We start from the raw sequence: 20,184 nt of genomic DNA on the forward strand, positions 1-20,184 counted from the left end.
CAAAAAATAATCTGTACTGAACATTGTTTTTTATTAATTGGTTGATTAAGTATAACCAAATTATTTCAAAATACTTGTTTTATTCAAAAAATTTTCAAAGGTGTTATAATTTGTAAATACAATAAAAAAAAAAAAATTTTTTAGCATTGAAATAAACAATTTTACGTATACCTTACCTCATTTTTACATGCATTAAATAATGGATTAATGACTAATATAAGTAAAACACTTACTTTAACATGAAATATTTTGTACTTTTTCCCCACCTCACGTGCAAATGACTGACCCATCCGTTAATTTGAAAACTCAAATGTGGTCTTGAGCACACGTTTGCCCACCCTTGTTCGAGAGCAATCATTTCAATACCGTACCACTGAAACAAAATAAACGCCTCCACTTCATTCCAAAAGATAACAAGCCAGTTATATATTGCAAAAGGTTTTAATAGAGCATTTCTTTCCCGAATGAGGAACTATGGATTGAAACAAAGTATTTGGTGAGTAGTGAAAGTATGCACAAGCTTATGAAGGTGTAGGTTGTTATATTTCATAATACTAATAATAAATATTTGGGTTGGTATGGATCTGTCTTGTTGGGAGCAACAAACCAAATGTGTGAATTTACCTGTTAAAAATTATTTTTTAGACCTCACAATTTGTTTTTAAATACAATTCTTGCTTTTACCAATATAATTTTATTTCTATAGTTGTGTCTTCCATAAATAAATTATTTCTCTCGTATCAAAAAAGAGAATTCATAATTAGAACAATGGCTCATTCATTGTGTTCACTGACATCAACACACACGCACACACACGCACACGCACACAAAATGCAGCAAGTCAGGAATTAATTCTCTCGACAAAAATAAACAGCCTCACGTTGCCCCTTGTGGATTGATTAAAAAGAGCAACACAAAGTGACCAAGACTTCGTCTTACAAACATAATGCACACAGAGTGTACCTTTGAACTGTACAAGCGTATTTCATAAAAGATTAAAATGTAAAAAGCTATTGTATAAAAGATGGCAGTGATCCATGCATAGGTCCTCTGCATTGGTATAAATATTGTTTGAAGTTCGTCATCGCACACAAACACGCCGCAACTGATTTGCATGACATACAGTAGAAGCGGACACACGACTCAGTCGAGCGCAGCGGACCACAAAAGGAACCGGGCGGAGAGGGGCGTGGCTTCACGTTGGCGGAGACAACCGCGACCTCTACAGGAAGTTGGAGGTCACAAAGCCTTGGCTGTGGCTCACTCTGCTCTGGTGGATCATGGCGCGGTCGTACGCCACCTGCACAGACTTGCGGAGGCTGGGCTTGCGGCCCTCCATGATGCGCAACTTGTCCGCAGTGTTGTCCACTCCCAAGGGGGTCACCTTGTCACGTGTGAGCCACTGCCTGCGGGAACAAGGACGGCTGTGTGAGAAGAGGGGAAAGGTGGCGCCATCTGGCGGTCTGAAGTGCAACAACTAGAGGACGTTCCGACAAAAACACACAACCAAACAAATGTACAGACAAGGTGACTTGAAGCCCAGAACCTCAAAACTGTGACCAAGGGTGTCCTGGTGCCAAGTGCACGTGTGGACACCCTTATGCTTGAACATGGTGTTCGTTATGGACAATCCGTCATGAGCACAGAAGTCCAATAACAGAACACCGCTCGGGTTCTGATCCGGGGGGGGGGGGCCGTTCCTCCCAATCACTCACTGTCATTGCCCACGTGAGCATTGAAGTCCCCCAGCAGAACGATGGAGTCCCCATCGCAGCTCCCCTCCACACGCAGCTTGGGCTCTGGTACCAGTCCTCTCCAGAGGGGTTGGCCTCTCTTCCACTCTGGAGCTGCCCACGGTGAGAAGCGCTGAGCAGGTGTGGGTATACTTATTGCCCCACCCGGCTCGGCCCCTGAACATTGGGGTTCACCCTGGTGGACGAGAGGGTAGCCTCCCCCCGCCTTCGGGTGGGGGGACGGGTCCTGACTGTTGTTTGTGCCTATGCACCAAACAGCAGTTCAGAGTACCCACCCTTTTTGGAGTCCTTGGAGGGGTTGCTGGAGAGCGATCCCGTCTGGGGACTCCATCGTTCTGCTGGGGGACTCCAATGCTCACGTGGGCAATGACCGTGAGACCTGGAAAGGCGTGATTGGGAGGAACGGCTCCCCCTGATCGGAACCCGAGCGGTGTTCTGTTATTGGACTTCTGTGCTCATCACGGATTGTCCATAACGAACACCACGTTCAAGCATAAGGGTGTCCAGACGTGCACTTGGCATCAAGACACCCTAGGTCGCAGTTCGACGATCGACTTTGTGGACGTGTCATCGGACTTGCGGCCGCATGTCTTGGACACTCGGGATGGATGGACGTCCCAACTTCATTGGAATTTGGGTTGGAATACGATACGGCTCGCAAGCAGGCAACAAAATGTTTTGTAGCCTAGCAAGCTAGTGCTAGCACTAACGGTTGTGCGTCAACATACCAGGGTTCTGTCGAATCATGCTCTTAAGTTTCGGTGTGTGTGAAGTAAGTTACTTACACCAAGTTAGGACTCATTATTTCTGTCATGTTGTAATGTTGGTTTGACCCGACTGAAAACTTAAATTTATGTCAGTGGCCAATCCTTGACTGCCCCCTACAGGTTATTAATGTTTTACGTTTTGTCTGAAATGCGAGAGACTACTTTTGAAGATACTCAGTATACAGTACACAAGTATATACAGTAAATGTCATTTAAATAGACACATTGCTCCATATTGTGATCAGATCGGTGATCGGTTATCGTTTTTTTTTTTAAACTCGCTGATCGGCCACAAAATCCTGATCGTGTAAAGCCTACCTATTAATCTCTACTGAGTGCTCTTGTATATATGAGCGCAACATTTCTTGAAGACCGGAACGCGCGTCCCACCATGTTCGTTTGTTGTCGAAGAAGAGCACCAAGTAGAGCCTCTGGCTGCTCTCCTCCTGCCTCCGCTCCCCCAGTCGGAGGACATCTTTGGGCGGGACTGGGATGGGCACTCCGTTGAGCAGCAGACCCTCTTCCGGCATCTCCGGGTCGATGATCTGGAACAAACTTACTGATGATCTAGCACAGACCTGAGATGGTGCTTGATGAATGTTTACAAAGAAATTAGAGGCTCTATTACCAGGGCGGGATAAGAGGGATATCCTCGACACTTGGCCCAAACCAGGTCTAGAGGCTCGAGCTCAGTCTCATCCTCAGATGTTTGGCTGCCGTTACCTACGGTTCATTATAAAGCACGTAATTTTAATGTGCAGAGACGGAAAAGATGAGCGCGAAGAAAATCAACACACACCGGTGTAATCAGCATCTCCATTGACGAACTCCAGGAAGGGAACTTTGGAAAGAGCAGGTTTCCCCAGGCTTCGTTTGGGTGCTGCAGCACTATTAAACATCATGTCATATTAGTGGAACAAGCAGACAAATACGACGCGCAATGTTTTTACATTTCTTTGCGGAGGACCGGACAGGGGCTGTATTCGCCGTCGGACCCGCCGTCTTTGCGCTTGTCGAAGCCATTGGTCAGTCCTGAAAGCGAAGGACAGCAATGTCAAGAGAGTTGGAAGCAGGCAGCGGGGATCGCCAAAACACATTCACTTGCACTGATCAAGAGTTATATAAAAAAAAAAAAAGCTACTTTAACAATAATTTTAACGATAAAATGTATATCGAACATGTAGTTGAAGTGTCACTCTTGCCAACAGACCCCTTCAAGCAACACACAACTATTTGGAACACAAAAATGTGTGTACCATTACCAGCACATAACCAATATCGTTCCTACTTTTCTCATGGTGTGAACTTGTTCATGGCTTGTTCGTGAGTAGGTTAAGTCGCCTTGCCGGGCCATTAATCGATTGTCCATCGTCAAAGATGCTACCATCCCCGCACACCCTCTCTTCCAACCTCTCCCCTCAGGCATGAGGCGACAGAGCATCTGCTGCAGGACCACCAGCCTGAGGAACAGCTTCTTTCCGGAAGCTGTTAAAACCCGAACAGTGCCAAGTAGCCTCAAAATCAGCCCCTGCCCCCTAGCCTATTCATCCCTGCACGATGAACACAAGTTCAAATGATCATGTAAACATCATGTGCAATTCCAGCCTATTGCATTTCCGCTAATATCCGCATCCTTGCTCCATTTGCATCTTTGCACGCACCCACATCTCTAGATAAGTATGATCTTGTCCGTCTTATTTTATTTTTTCCTTATTTTCGTATGGTATTTATATTTCACCATTCTCAGGACTTATTGGACTAATCTGGGACATTGGGTATCATATTTCGTGACATATCACGTGTAAATGTGTGTTGGTATGACAAATAAACTCCTTGAATCTTATCGCCCAGCCCTATCGCTAGATGTTAGGTGCATTACAGCGTCGATCGCAACGATCTACTGTGGTCGAGAAACGCAAAGTGAAGCGTCAATAAGAATACCAATCACACTGTCCATGTATGATTGACATGCTGTATACACCTACCAGCTACATTATGAGGCACACCTGTATTTATACACAGTAGCATGAGATCCAATACAAGAGCTGCATGCTTCCCATTAAAATGAACGGAAATAGAATTAATCCAGTTATATTTACTTTAAGTTTAACGGTGTGTGGTTAAAAACAAATACTGTACAATATAGAAATAAGAGAAGGACCGTTGATTATGGCAAAATAATACGGCGTGTTTGCCAGCAAATCACTTTGGAACGTCTTGGCCTTTACGCATACACTACTGTTTACATTTACCATGAATACAGCTAGCACAAAATGGCCACCAAATCCCACAATGCAACATGAAAGCCGCATTGCAATGTGACCCGGCTTGAGCTAGCAACTGCGGAGGGACTGCTTCACCCCCGCCCCGCCACTGCATCCACCAAGGTTCAAGTTTTATTTACTTGTTTCTTTGTGTGTAGCCATGTTTAGAGTCTTTGGGTGCTGAGAAAAGTGCTATACAAAATTGATTTATTATTGGTAGACTTTAACAAATCAAACTGCGCAGCAAGATCACAAGCAGGAACACCATTCTCATGGTCAGCTACTATTTTTTTTTAAACAGTAATACGTTTAGGCTTCCTAATAATGTTGCTACATGCTAGCAGTTTCAATTTTCTTTGGGGCCATACTGAGGGTTAATTTAGAGCAAAAACCCAACAAGATACCTGCAATGTGTGATGCATAGCCAGGAATAGCGCACGAACCAAAGTCATTTTTCTCATTTTTAAACAGGGGTGCCACAGTACTTTGTATGGGAAAATGATTTCAAATCTGACACTAAGCAATTACTGAATCGACAACACTAAAGGTCCACTGTATAACAGCATTTGTAGCGGCCTGAAAAAAAATCTAAAATTGGTAGTTTATCTCCCAAACATGAAAAAAATGTTTTAGCCTAATTTTGATACAATCAAAAGCCCCGTGACACAAAGAGCGATAGACACACAAACTGCCCTGCATCCAGATCACAATCTCAAGAGGGTCATGCAGATCTGTACAGGTACATTCTGCTGTACGTGACAATCATGAATGTAATTTTACAACAAAACAAAGGTAAAGCTACTTTATTATGTACATTGTACAGCAAAATGTGTTACCTGCATTTGGCCAACGTGTAGTGTCAGCGGACTAAGTCTGAATCTGGTGTCAGCAACTGTCATGTGAACTGACTAGAAATGTAGCTTACATGTTTTTGCTGGTGTGTGGGGGAAAAGTAAATCTTACCACTTTTCAGACTTTGATTCAGTGCTTTGTCCAGTTCTCCATCTGAGCTCATGTCTCGCCTGGGGGTCCATGGGTCATTCAGGCAGGGGGGTTCTATGGCTTTTTGAGGGCTTTTGGTAGGAGTGGATAAAGGTGTACTAGAGGGGGTGCTGGACGCGGAAAGTGAGGAGCTTGTACTGTCGTCCTGCGACCCCTTGCCATCGGGCAAAGGATTGTCTCTGAACATCTTTGCACCATTTTTTGCCTTTTTGAATAACACAGAGGTCCTTCGTCCAACGCCCCCAGCGTGCGGACTCGTGGGGGTGCTTAGGTCTGGGAGGCCGTTGGACACCACCTGCCCCTCGCTGTGAAAACTTTCCGGCGGCGACGTCTCCTGAGCTTTAGTGCAACCGATGTGCTCTGCGTCGCTGTCGGCGAGGCCGTCGACTATCTTTCGCCGTTTGCAGGGCCAGCCTGAGAGCGGCGGCTCCTTGGATATCGGCCGCAGCGTGGGAGGCTCCAGGGGTGCGTCTCCCAGTCGTGGAGGAGGGGCCGGCCCGGTGGGTTCCAGTGTTGGGGGCGAGGTGGATTTGAGGTCTTCTGGAAGAGGGGAGGAAACGTGAAATTCACTTTCACTCTGCATGCAGTTCCATGAAATGGCCATTGAGTATGTAGTGTGATGTGGTGGTGTTGTAGTCACACTGGAAAATGGTGTCTTGTCTGTGATCCAAAATTCTACCTGTCTAACCACAGGCCAACGAGACTTGAACTTCAGTGGAACCTCTAAAGTCAAACACAACCAGCTGCAGGACGCCGGTCAACTTCATATTTGTTCAAATTTAAAATGGATTTTTCCCCATAGAAAAGAATTTACGTAGATAATAAGTTCTTCAATTCATTGAAATGCAGATGGAAACAATTTGCAATAATTCAATATTAAATAACGTAATGTTGATGGAAAGAAAAATGTAGAACTCGGAAGTGCATAAGTGCAGCGCCAACTGATTAGCCAAGGTGGCTCACACAGCAGGGTGCGCTGCAGTGCCCGTAAACAACAGGACTGTGCCATGTCAGACCAGCACCAATAATACCAGTACTTTTTTAGTGGGCTTTAGTGGTGGCAGGACACACAATAAAATACCAATACATCCTTGAGATGCTCACTGAGCTGAACTCACACGAGCTAAGCATGACAGCGGTTCAAATTTTCACCCAAATTTTGTTCAAATTCCAAATTTTATGACCACAGAGGGGTTTGATTTTATGGAGGCTCCACTGTATTCTGGGGGACGTAACATCATACACACACAATATTAAGACGAGCGAGGAATAATCATTGCTCTCACAACTGTACACCAGCACCATGGTACCAGGGCTGGATTGAAATGGCGCCACTGACACAAATCAGTATCCTCCCGCCCTCCTCTAGACGGCAAGAGCCTGCCCGAACCGGACAGAAGTGGGATGATATGGCATGACTGTACAGTATGCGGCCGATGGAGAGTGGTGAGTCCATGAGAGTGATGTGCAGAAGAGGTGCAGAGTGCACTTGGAAAGAGGAGTTGTGAGGCAGCCATGGCTAACGAGACTCTGTGGGCCCCTACTTACTAGACTGGAGACAGTGGGGTGGTTGGGGTTGGTGCGTGGGGGGGACCCTGGCTCAATAACCTGAGGACAATTTGCTGTTAGCTCATGTTCACAACTGGTCTCATCAAAACAAAAGTGGGTTTAAAGGGGAAGAAAAAGGACATGCACTGTCAATTTCTCTTACGCGACAGCTTTTCATCACTCACCTTTGTCGGAAGTTAAAAGGCAGGTTTCTGCCTTTGAGCCTTCGGCCTTGTCGTCTTCGTCGTCTTCCTCCTCTTCATCATCCTCATCGCTGTCTTCTTTTCGACGACCGTTGCGAAGGCCTTGGCGGTGCGGACCCTGCCGGAACCGAATGTTGTGGATCTCGCGGCGGAGCAGGCGCATACGTCGCGTGCGAGCACCGCTGCATCGCATGGAACTGACGAAGTCCAGCTTGTCCAGCAGCTCCTTCAGCTGCTCCTCCACACTCATATGAAGCCGGTTTTCAGGGTTCAGCACACTGTCCACTGGACAAGGAGGAAAGGCCACGTTAGCTCCTCCGTGACATGCTCATTATACTGTATACAAGAGTACCTTGAAGGTTGCACATTTTAAAGCTTGGAAAATTTGGAGTTGGCCTTCATTTTCTGGAAAAAGATTTGCCTAAAATACAAAGTTTTGACATCGAAAATGTATCATATTGCGTGACGTCAGCGTGCCTCACTAGACCCAACTCTAGATTTTCCACTTTCCTTTGGCTTTTTGAGAACCCATTCTGAATGAGGAAATGTGAGAAGAGAAGACGACTGTGCACTGGACGTTACTGTGACCCAAGTGGACTGAATCTAAAACACTTAAGACTCTTGAGTTAACCTCCTTTTGTTCAGGGTAACCGTGTTTCAGTGCCATGCAGATGGCCGCAGAGTCATTTCTGGTTTTATTTGGGTAGGTTTCTACTTCCTATTTTTGTTCCTATTCCCATGTGTGCCACGGGACTCTTAATCAAAGGCAAAATTTACCAACTTTTTGTGAGCCAAGGAGAAAACTGGCATTGCGCACAACCCCCGGCCGGGCAAGCGGAAGGAAACGGATGTATAGATGCTTGTGCTGTCTGAACGAAGAGTACTGAGTGACAGTGTCGACTGCTATCTTAGCTTCTCACGCTAGCCACTAGCTAGTCGGTAATAGACGGGATAGCGGCCATATCGTGAGCCTAATAGCATAATTGCCCAAGTCATTTTAACTTCCTATCACAACATCAATGAAAAATACCAATGTGCTTGCTAAAAATTGTGTTTTTTTTTCATTTTGTGTGTAGACAGTCTGAGTCATCCAGGTCATGGTAATCTGCAAAAGTTGAATCGAGGAAACTGGACTCTTCTTGTTTGTTAAATTTGTTTTATTTATTTTTTAACTTTGTTTCACAAAAAGTTCGAAAAGGATTGAAGCAATGCCCGCGCAGGTCTGAGGTCTACTGGCAGCCGATCCCGGTCCGATGTAACTGTGCTCTGCGCATGAGTGCAATCTAAGTGTCGTTGATCAACAAATCTTGGAATTGATATAAATTCTCTCAATTTTTTATTACTATTTTAATATTGGGCAATTAACGTTCGCCCCCAGCTACATCCCGCCAAGTGGGGTTTTGTCCACATTACTTCCTCATCGAAACGCAGCATTTTGGTCATGTGGTCCAGTCAGCCAGTCAATCAGTGTATTTCTTGTGACGCACTCACATGGTCACATGGGTTACACGTCCGATTGGGTGCGTATATACTGTAATCAGGAAGTGGAGCGCTGTAGTGCCTGGCTAAGCGACATGCCTGACCCAAAACTACATTTCAAGCATAACGGCTCATTGTTTTATATCGAGACAAGCCCATGACAGGAAGCCAGGACTTAATCTGTTGTATGAATGGAAAGAGGTGGACACACAGGTTCATTGTACCTAATAGTTATGTTTCGAAACTGCACAGGTTGTGCTTCAAGGAGAAGTAGTGACTGGTTTCAAGGACAATGACAACCACTCAAGATCCCATTCACCGCCACCAAAGAATAAAATACAGAAGTGGATCAAAGATTGCTAGCTTTTATGCGCAAGTTCATAAAAACTTGGACTATTGAGCAAACGGTAGAGGAGGAGAATTTGGAAGAAAAGAGTACAAGTGTCGGAGCCCCCTTTGTTCATGCATTTTCGTCTAATGTAAATTCTGTACAGTTATAAACTAAATATTTTTTTCTGTCAAAAGTACTTCTTCAGTCTTGTTTTATGTTCAGATGTTTGAGATTTTCACTAAAGAAAACAAATATTGGTGTCAAAGTCATTGTTGTGCTTGATGCGTCTGCTTTCACAAAAAGGCTGTTTTCTCTGTTTTCTTTCTTCCAGAAAAAGATTTGGCTGAAAGTAGCCTATATTTGACTGCTGCTTACTAAAGAATGGTTAGCTAGGTAAGGTAGAGACAAACCTTTTTTTTTTCTGATGAAAGAAGCGAGTCTGATCTTTCTTTTGGTGGCTTTGGTGTTTACATAGCCTCGGTACACGAAATTCTGTGGGGCTTGAAAAATGAGTGAAATTGCTCGAAAATGCCTGGCAGTCTCAGGGTTTCCTGCTCAAGAAACGGCTGACAGTGAACGAGTTAAATATTCTGTCTTTCACTACGTTGCCGGCATAGATGAACAAAGGTATATTTGTCTGTTATACATAATTTTTGGACAAAAATTCAGTGAAACTGGATAAGTTGCTGCAGCACCCTGGTGGGAACCACTGCATTAGTAGGTGAGATCATTTTATACTTGTGTGAGTTCATATTTATAAAAAAGACTACATTAAGAATGTTTTATGTTATTGATGTATTAGTATGTATGTGTAGTGGTACGTATTCATGTTCATTGTTTATTTTGAACATCACCTGTACAATGAATCAAATTATGGGCTCTGTAATTATATCAAACGCAATTGATCGGAGGTCGACAAGCGTCATGGAATGTATTGGTTGATTTTTGAGGGAGCACAGTACGCAAAAAAAGAAAAACCTCCCATATCATACCATCCTCCCATGTGCAGCTGTAAAATTTGCGCTTCTGCAGTGACTCAGGTAGGTGCATGCCGGTCTCCAGCTCCAGGCCCATGTTGGTGGCTTGTCGTTGGGCATGGCGCAACACGGCTCCCCCAAGGTCCCGAAGACGCAGTGCAGCGCGGTGGAAGATGGTGTCCTTGCTGTTGTACAGGAGGCAGTTGGACACCATCAGGTTGAAGTCCTCTTCCAGGTCAGCCACAGAACGATAGGTATGATTTTCTAGCTTGGAGCGCATAGTTGTAAAGTCCATTGGACGACTTATGAACTCCATGTAGTCTGGTACCTGGGGAGAACACACAGAGATTAATGATAACAATAAGCAAGATCTGCATGATTCTTGGGATACACCTCTTCACCAATTAACTAACTAGACCCCTTAGTTCCTCATGAACCATATCCCTTAATCTCACCAAAACATCTGGGATATGTGCTTCCTACTTGATGGGAATGATGGGAGAACTTGACATTTTAGGATGTCTAACCTCCTTGATGTTGACTGGCTCTGCAAAGATCTCAGCTGTGTCCTTCTCCTGCAGTTGGTCCATAGTGGAGCGGAGCAACAACAACATCGGGGTCAACTCCAGCTCCAGAGCTGCTTGATGGACTTTGATCTACAATTACAAAAGGGCATGCAGGTGACTGGCAAAGTCAGATAGAGTACATTTATAAAGAACCTGTCTTACAAGAGAGGAAAAGGCAGAGCCAATTCAGGAGAATTCAACATTGACATATTGGTTTTCTTTATTAAATAGTTTAACTCAACTCGACAAGTCAAATATATTTTAAAAAAAAGTTCGAACCCATTCAATCAACTCCAAGATAAACTTGCAACCATTTCCAGCCACCAGCAGCTGTCATACATTACAAAAATTACACAAATGTATTCTAAAATCCTATCTTATCATTTATATACAACCCCAATTCCAATGAAGTTGGGACGTTGTGTTAAATATAAATAAAAACAGAATATAATGATTTGCAAATCAATGTTTGGGAACTGAGGAGACTGAGGAGACTAATTGTTGAAGCTTTGTAGGTGGAATTCTTTCCCATTCTTGCTTGATGTACAGCTTCAGCTGTTCAACAGTCCGGGGTCTCCGTTGTCGTATTTTACGCTTCATAATGGGCCACACATTTTCAATGGGAGACAGGTCTGGACTGCAGGCAGGCCAGTTTAGTACCCGCACTCTTTTACTATGAATCAGAATCATCTTTATTTGCCAAGCATGTCCAAAAAACACACAAGGAATTTGTCTCCGGTAGTTGGAGCCGCTCTAGTACGACAACAGTCAGTCAATTGACAGAGAACACTTTCGAGACATAAAGACATTGACAAAAAACAGTCACTGAGCAATAAAGGGTTAATAGTTATCTGGTAATGCCGGTACATTTTTGTTTTGTTTTGACAATTGTGCAAAAGATGCAGAGTCCTCAAGCACTTAGAGCAGTTCGAATGACTAATATAGCAATAGTCCGGTGCAATGACCATTGTGCAAAGGGGGCCGAGACTTCAAGGAGTGTATGCCGTTTAAAGTGACGAGTAGCACGATAATCTGGGACAATGTTGATTGTGCAAATGTTGCAGATACTCCTCAATCAGTGTGCAAATGGAGCAGATGCTACTCAGAATCTTCTTTGGCATGAGTGGCCAGTATTGGTCAACAACAGATATGCAAATAGTGCAGCGTGGTGAGACTACTACAGTGAGTGCACGAGTAATACATAATTGGCCCCACAGAAATGTGACAACGAAGTCAAGTCAAAAAATTGCCAGCATGTTGTAATGGAATTGTAGGTTAAGTGTTTAAGAAGTTGATCGCAAGAGGGAAGAAGCTGTTGGAATGTCTGCTAGTTCTAGTTTGCATTGATCGGTAGTGCCTAGCTGACGGAAGGAACCGGAAGGGCCGGTGACCAGGATGCGCAGGGTCCGAGAGGATTTTGCACGCTCTTGTCTTAGTTCTGGCAGCGTGCAAGTCCTCAAGGGCGGGTAGGGGGGGTACCGACAATCCTTTCAGCAGTTTTGATTGTCCGTCGCAGTCGGAGTTTGTCCTTTTTTATAGCAGCACCAAACCAGACTGTGATGGAAGAACACAGGACCGATTCGATGACCGCTGTGTAGAACTGCCTCAGCAGCTCCCATGGCAGGACATGCTTTCTCAGAAGCCGCAGGAAGTACATCCTCTGCTGGGCCTTTTTGAGGACGGAGTTGATGTTGGTCGCCCACTACAAGTCCTGAGAGACTGTAATTCCCAGGAACTTGAAGGTCTCGACCGTTGACACAAGGGAGCTGGACAACGTGAGGGGCAGCTGTGGCGAAGGATGCCTCCTGAAGTCCATGATCATCTCTAGTCTTGAGCGTGTTCAGCTCCAGGTTGCGTCGGCCGCACCGCAGCTCCGGCCGCTCCGCTTCCTGTCGATATTCAGACTCGTCACCGTCCTTGATGAGGCCGATGACAGTGGTGTCATCTGCAAACTTGAGGTGTTTGACAGCCGGGTGCGCTGAGGTGCAGTCGTTCGTGTAGAGAGAGAAGAGAGGACACAACCTTGGGGCGCCCCAGTGCTGATGCTGCGTGTGGATGAGGTGCTCTCTCCCAGCCTCACCTGCTGTGTCCTGCCCGTCAGGAAGCTGTAAATCCACTGGCAGATGGCAGGTGAGACGCTGAGCTGGAGAAGCTTGGATGAAAGGAGTTCAGGGATGATGGTGTTGAACGCTGAGCTGAAGTCCACGAACAGGATCCTCGCGTAGGTCCCTGCATTGTCGAGGTGTTCAAGGATGAAGTGCAGTCCCATGTTGACTGCATCATCCGCAGACCTGTTCGCTCGGTAGGCAAACTGCAGGGGGTCCAGCAGGGGACCTGTGACGCTCTTGAGGTGGTCCAGCATGAGACGTTTAAAGGACTTCATGACCACAGATGTCAATGCGACAGGCCTGTAGTCATTTAGACCCGACAGGATGGTACTTTGCACAGTTCCAGAGATCTATTGAAGATCTGAGTGAAGACTGGCGCGAGTTGGTCCGTGCAGACTTTGAGGCAGGATGGAGACACATGGTCTGGGCCTGCCGCTTTGTTAATCTTTTGTTGTTTGAAGATGCGTCTCACATCCTGTTCGTGGATGGTAAATGCAGAAGTCAGAGGTGTGATTGTGGGGCGTCTGTGAAAAAGACGCTTGGATGGCAGCATATGTTTCTCCTAAACCTGTATGTACCTTTCAGTATTAATGGTGGTCTAAGTTACCCATGTCATTGGCACTAATACAGCCCCATACCATCACAGATGCTGGTGTTTGAACTGTGCGTCCATAAGAGTCCAGATGGTTCTTTTCCTCTTTGGCCCGGACGACACGGCGTCCACAATTTCCTAAAACTATTTGAAATGTGGACTCGTCGGACCACAGAACACTTTTCCTCAGTCCATCTTAGATGAGCTCGGGCCTAGTGAAGCCGGCGGCGTTTCTGGGTGTTGTTGATAAATGGCTTTTGCTTTGCATAGTAGTTTTAAGTTGCACTTACGGATGTAGCGCCAAACTGTATTTACTGACAATGGTTTTCTGAAGTGTTCCTGAGCTCATGTGGTGATATACTTTACACATTGATGTCGGTTTTTGATGCAGCGCCGCCTGAGGGATGGAAGGTCACGGGCATTCAATGTTGGTTTTTGGCCTTGCCGCTTACATGCAGTGATTTCTCCAGCTTCTCTGAACCTTTTGATGATATTATGGACCGTAGATGATGAAATCCCTAAATTCCTTGCAATTATACGTTGAGGAACATTGTCCTTAAACTGTTCGACTATTTTCTCACCCACTTGTTCACAAAGAGGTGAACCTCGCCCCATCTTTGCTTGTGAATGACTGAACAATTCAGGGAAGCTCCTTTTCTACCCAATCATGGCACCCACCTGTTCCCAATTAGCCTGGTCACCTGTGGGATGTTCTAAACAGCTGTTTGATGAGCATTCCTCAATTTTTTTGCCACCTGTCCCAGCTTTTTTGGAGCGTGTTGCAGACATACAATTCTAAGTTAATGATGATTTGCTAATAACAATCAAGTTTATCAGTTTGACCATTAAATATCTTGTCTTTGTAATGTATTCAATTAAATATAGGTTGAACATGATTTTCAAATCATTGTATTCTGTTTTTATTTATGTTTAACACAACGTCCCGACTTCATTGAAATTGGGCTTGTACATCCATCCATTTTCTATACTGCTTTTCCTCATTAGGGTGAGCTGGAGTCTAACCCACCTGACTTTGGGTGAGAAGTGAGGTACGCCTAAGTGGTTGCCAGCCAATCGCAGGACACATACAGACAAACAACCATTCACACCCACAATCAATATATTTACAAGAGAGAAGTAAAAAAAAAAAAGGATGGAACAGGTTTTGTCTTATTTCTGTTCAGCTATTTTTGAATGAAATGGCTGCTTTTCAATTCATTCAAAAGCTAAAATAAATATAATAAGACTAAAATGTGAGCAATAAATGGAAGCTCCAATATTTTTTGCTCAATAAATATGTCCAATAATGGCTTCCATAAACTGTACTTTGACACCATAAACACTCATTTAGGCGGGATTTACACTAGATGGTTCGGGTGACATAATTGTGCATCACTGCAGCGTAGATTAAAATAAATAAATAAATGGGATTTGATCTCCTCAGATCAGAACGGGCCTCTCCATGAATCTGAATGGACAAATTCTGATATGAATCCGATATTTGCCAGGGCAACTGCAGTGCAAACAAAAAGATCTGATATAGTGCATCACTGTGCGCCCAACGTTAGGAATATACTGATGTATAAACATTTGCGTCTACCCAAACACAAATAAACGCATTCAAAAACACCGCCTGCCACCGTGGGGGACCTAGGTTCAAGACCCCGACCGGACCATCCGCCAACATCCCCCGGACTCACGACTGCGGTGTCCTTGGGCAAGACACTGATACCCCGAAATGCTCCCCGGGCACTTCAGCTGTCCCCTGCGCCAGTGTGTTCCACTAACATGTGTATGTGTTCACTGTAATGGGTACAATTCTGAGAACAAATTTCGTGTGCATGCATGCATGCATGTTCAGGACAATAAAAGGTGATTCTTCTTCTTCTTCACACATCACTGGCCAAACTGGCTCGTACGTTGTTATTACTACCCACCAAAATGAATTTTAACCCGCATTTGACAGCTTGTCGGGTGTTAATTTAGAACCCTGCAAGTAATGTTTTATAGTTGTATTGTTATTTATTATTGCTTACTTCTGTAATGTGGCTGCCCGGTGTTTACCTTTTAACTGCATTTTGGACATCTGCGCATGCAAATGTTTTTCTTACGTGTTCAATAGATGTAAATGGTGATATCTGAAATGATCACTTCAAAAAGCATGTACATAGACACCAATATGCATAAAATCGGAAATGGGCACTTCGACCTGCAGTGTAAATCCAGCATTACGTAGCCTTGCTTGATGTTACCTGTTCTCGTTTGAGTTTCTCCCTTTTACGGATGAGCTCCACCAGCAGCCTGGCCTTTTCAAGGTCATGTCGAAGCTTCTGCCAATATCTCAGAGCCCCTCTGGCTGCAGATACTTGTTCATCAACCACCTCAGGCTACAAAGAAAAATATTTACAAAATATATATAGTTTAAAAATCCCCATTTGATCAACTTTACATCTCAGAAATATCCAATTAATTTTAGAAAATTGCTTGGAAAATTGAAAAAATAAAGTAAAATGTATTCTTGAGTCCCGGCCTGACCTCTTCAGTATTCCGTTGGGATTGGACATTCGAGTGCAAATGGCGGACCAGCGGCACACCGTTCCTGGACTGACGCTTCAGTAACCAGTAGCTATGCAGCCTTTGCATGAACTGGTTCTTCTTTTGAAAGAGAATACCTTTGCAGATGGCATTCAACCTGGACAGCGGTAACAGATTCAAGTTGACAGTTAAAAATGTACATTTTGACAGTTTTGACCATGATAGCTTTACAGAAAGTTTGATGAACACATACCCTTCTTCATTTTTTAAATATTTCTTCCTCGGTACTTATATAAAAATTATAATATTTATACAGTGATATAGTATAGTCACCAGCTGATGGATAGGTGCATCCCTGGTGAAAAAAAAAAAAAAAAAAAAAAAGACTAAAAAAAAAGAAGATTTATTACAATATAACATACATACAACATAACATCCTGTTATAATAACTGCGGCGGAAAAATTCCAGTTTGAAGGGAATACGCCAAGCAAATTCAAATCCATTGCAGGATCACCGTGTCTTAGATTAAAGCTTTATGCCAGATTTACTTGCTGTAATGTAACTCACATATGTTGCGCGTACACATACACACAAAGAATGAAAACCCAATAAATAATGAAACCCAATAAAAGATACCTGCTTGTGGGTATTTCAGGCACTAACACTTTTGGCGAAGCATTCTTCAGTGTTGGGGAGCCTGTGTCCTTCTTCCCTTTCTTTTTATCCATCTTGCCATCACTCTCAGACTTTCTGCCTTTTTTTGGTGTCGCGGGACCGTCTGTGTAGGCACTGCGCCCTCGACTGGCCCTCCCTTTGCTGCCCACCACGCGCCCTTCACTCTCCTCGTCAGAGATGCCGTCTTGGCCTGCAGGTGAATGACTCTCACAGAATGCCGTCTTCCTGACCGAGAATGTGGTCCCGTTGACGCTTGTCTCTCGCACTGGGTCGATTTTCATGAACAGGCCAGCACGCTGTGCGCAAGTGACGTGAAACGCAGTGTAACAGTTGGCCTTGTGGCACTGGATGGATGCCCCGCGGCCTTTCTGCTTACACAGGTAGCAGGTAAGTTTCCAGCGTGCTGGGGGAATGTTACTGACACCTTCCACTGGTTCCAAAAAGACTGTATTAGCAAAACAGACTTCGGGGATCCAGATAGCGCAAACTACATGCGCCCAGCGACCATCGCTGGTTTGCTTAAAGGCTCCGCCTCTGTTGGGGCAAAGCACACAGTCAACGGGTTTCTGAGGGGACTGAAGGCAGCAGCGGCACAGCCACTGGCCCTCGGGGATATAGGGAACGCCGTAGCATTCCTGGTGCACGGCTAAATTGCACGCGTCACAGAAGAGGATGACGTTGCTGTTGAGGCACTCGTCGTCCAGGCACACGCAGCAGAAGGCGTCGTCGTCGTCAATGGCGTTCTGAGAGGGCACCCGGGCGCGTGCCTCCCGGTAAGCCTCGTCTTCGAGGCGGTCTACCAGCAGCTCAAAGATGTCTGCGGATAGCGCAGCGCAGCCCTCCTCTGTCCGGCCAGCATTGATCATCTCCAACCAGGCCGAGTCTTCCTCGTCCATGTCGTATTCAGCCAGAGCTTCCGTCTCCTCGGCCGAACGTTCGATGTAGCGGTAGTATGCCGTGGGCAGAGGCGGTGCCTCGACTTGGGTGAAAGTGTCTACAAAGTGAAACGAAGGCTCAGGGAGGGGTATTAGGTGATTGTGTGTTGCATTTAACTTTTCAGGCGTTTGCGATTGAACACGGGCGCAGTGGTTTTTCGACGGTGCCGCAGACTTGAAAGACGGACACTTAGAGTCTTTTCGGCGGCCGCGGGGCGTGATGGCTTTGCCGACAGCTTGCGTAGCACTGACAGTAGGCGATGGCTGCTCGCTGTTTTCTTTGTTGCTGTTACACTCACTAATGTCCTGCGCCATCATTTCGTCTTCGGTGATGACGGCCAAGGGCTCCAAAACGGAGATGCGGTGAAGCCGGCCATCCAGCTCCACTTCCACAACCTTCTGAGCCTGTGCATAGCTCAGTGTTTCTCTGCTCGGAGATGCTTTGAAACTGTACGGGGATGGGGATCGCTGGCGGGCACCAACACCGCAACCACCAACTGGTGTGCCCTTGTACTTCCTGTCATCTGTGCCACTTCCTGGGCTCACCAGGCCTTTTCGGCGTGGCTTCCTCATAGGCCACCAATCACACGTTCCTGCCTGTTTAATCCAAATTTAGCAAAATAACACAATGAGGCATCTAGAAACAAATAAGAGGACATATAATTGCATCAATAAATGAATGGCGGAGCAAGACAACCTGAAACATCTGTTTTTCAAACGCAGGGGTGTCAAACTCATTTTTGTCACGGGCCACACTGTCGTTATGAATTCCCTTGGAGGGCCATTATGACTGTGAAACCATATAAATGTATAATTGCCTTATCATCACAAAAACATTATGGCTAACAAGTTTTGAAACATGAAGGCAAGTTTTAAAATTATTTTAATGAGTGGTTTGTAAAATAAAATAAAATAATAATAAAATAAAAATGCTAGCAATCGTGAAGACAATTTGCAATTTGGGAATTTCATTTTGCAAAAAACATGAAAAAGATGTCCATGATTTGCTTTTGTGAGCCAGACAAAATGATGTGGTGAGCCAACATAACCTATTTTCTGTCAAATAAGTTTTGTTTTTGACGAAAAGAAGGCATTTAGTTTCATCCATCAATCTATGCTGGCCTGTGGACGACATACACGCTGACAATAAATACAACAAAAACAATAAAATGAGAAAAATACATAAAATATTAAACAATACAAAAAAAATCCTCCATATTGTGTTATGTGTAACTGAATTGAATTAAAAACACTTAAACATATCGATAAAATAGGTAATATATAGAATGTATTATATACTGTACTATAGTAAATGGAAAAATATTTTTTTAAATGGAATGACAACAGCTATGTTATTATTAACATTATTATTTACAATGAATTACCTATGTCATACTACTTACTTTTTTCTTTGGTCAAGGTCGACCGAGGACCACAACATGTAACGTTAGACTTATTTTCTTAACTTAATTAACTCCTTTCCGGGCTAGCCACAACACGTGAGCGGCCATCCCATCAGCTTTCAGGACTACATGACTGATGCGCTCCTGAGCCAATCACCTCTAAGAACGCCGCAGCCTCAATAGCTCTGTGTCCTTATTCCAGGAGTACACTGTCAGCCATATTTACAGTTTTAAAACACCATAATAAGCACTTTATATCTTACTTTCGCCGTTGTCATTTCGAGGCATGGGCACACGTCCATTTTGAGTGACAAACGTGTTATGACAGTTCTTCGGAGAGGTCGCGTCACAATTTTGATTTACAGCTAGCTCAGCCGCTAACTTCGAAAGATACCCGAGGTCTTGTTTTTTTTTTACGCTGACACGGAAAGAACAAAACACATCGTCGCTGTTTGGTAGACGTTTAAAGTGTGTAAGTAATACCCGCTTAAATAGAAATAAAACATTACCTATTATTGCAAGCGGGTGACACAAGTAGCTCCACAGCCGGCAGTCTGAGGCGTTTCTTCAGAAATGGTTGCCACCTAGCCTGTGGTCTTACTTGGTGAACTCCCGTAGCTAAACGCTAACTTGCTCTTAGCCAGCTACAGTTTGTTGCTACAGCCGGCCGGTATGTGTCGTCATTTATTAACGCGTCCGTCCCTGGGTAAAACGGCAATTAAGGAGTTGGGGACTGAAGCCCATACATCCAACGGGGATACGAGTTACATGTCTGTAATTATACTTAAAGAGACTATCTAATGTCGACCTAGTTTTGTAGGTTAGCCTCCTCCGGCTAGCTTTGCGAAGCCAGGCTAACTCCATTTGTATTGACATGCAACATCCGAGCATGTCTTTCAAAATAAAATGTATTGTTTTTATTAACGCTAATCTCTGCCTTCATTACGCTTTTTTCTGTCATCGTTATTCATGAAATCGTTATTATTTGAAGTTGCATCTTTATTTTAACTGTCATAAATCGGGTAGGTTATGCCTTCATTACGC

General features: G+C 44.5%; 1 protein-coding gene across 7 annotated transcripts; it reads right to left on the reverse strand.

Annotated features, from left to right (window-relative positions):
• Positions 1-349: 349 nt before the first annotated feature.
• On the reverse strand, positions 350-20,069 carry brpf3b (bromodomain and PHD finger containing, 3b). Of its 7 annotated transcripts, none has more exons than XM_061766951.1 (14): positions 19,650-20,067; positions 18,435-18,527; positions 16,764-18,334; positions 16,127-16,283; positions 15,844-15,978; positions 10,853-10,981; positions 10,341-10,653; positions 7,521-7,823; positions 5,749-6,324; positions 3,472-3,553; positions 3,321-3,409; positions 3,150-3,244; positions 2,840-3,066; positions 351-1,406 (listed from the first exon to the last, which is right to left on the reverse strand). In XM_061766951.1, exons 2-14 carry the CDS (start codon positions 18,441-18,443, stop codon positions 1,223-1,225), a joined length of 3,870 nt encoding a protein of 1,289 aa, XP_061622935.1. In that variant the 5' UTR covers positions 18,444-18,527; positions 19,650-20,067; the 3' UTR covers positions 351-1,222. The 7 variants fall into 7 exon arrangements, with proteins under 7 accessions (XP_061622979.1, XP_061622935.1, XP_061622928.1 ...); XM_061766944.1 differs by having other exon boundaries at positions 353-1,406; positions 5,749-6,327; positions 19,650-20,065; XM_061766977.1 differs by having other exon boundaries at positions 355-1,406; positions 2,912-3,066; positions 5,749-6,327; positions 19,650-20,060.
• Between the last annotated feature and the right edge of the window lie 115 nt (positions 20,070-20,184).

This window comes from Phyllopteryx taeniolatus, chromosome 1 (genome assembly GCF_024500385.1).
Source record: "Phyllopteryx taeniolatus isolate TA_2022b chromosome 1, UOR_Ptae_1.2, whole genome shotgun sequence".
NCBI classification, from domain to species: domain Eukaryota; kingdom Metazoa; phylum Chordata; class Actinopteri; order Syngnathiformes; family Syngnathidae; genus Phyllopteryx; species Phyllopteryx taeniolatus.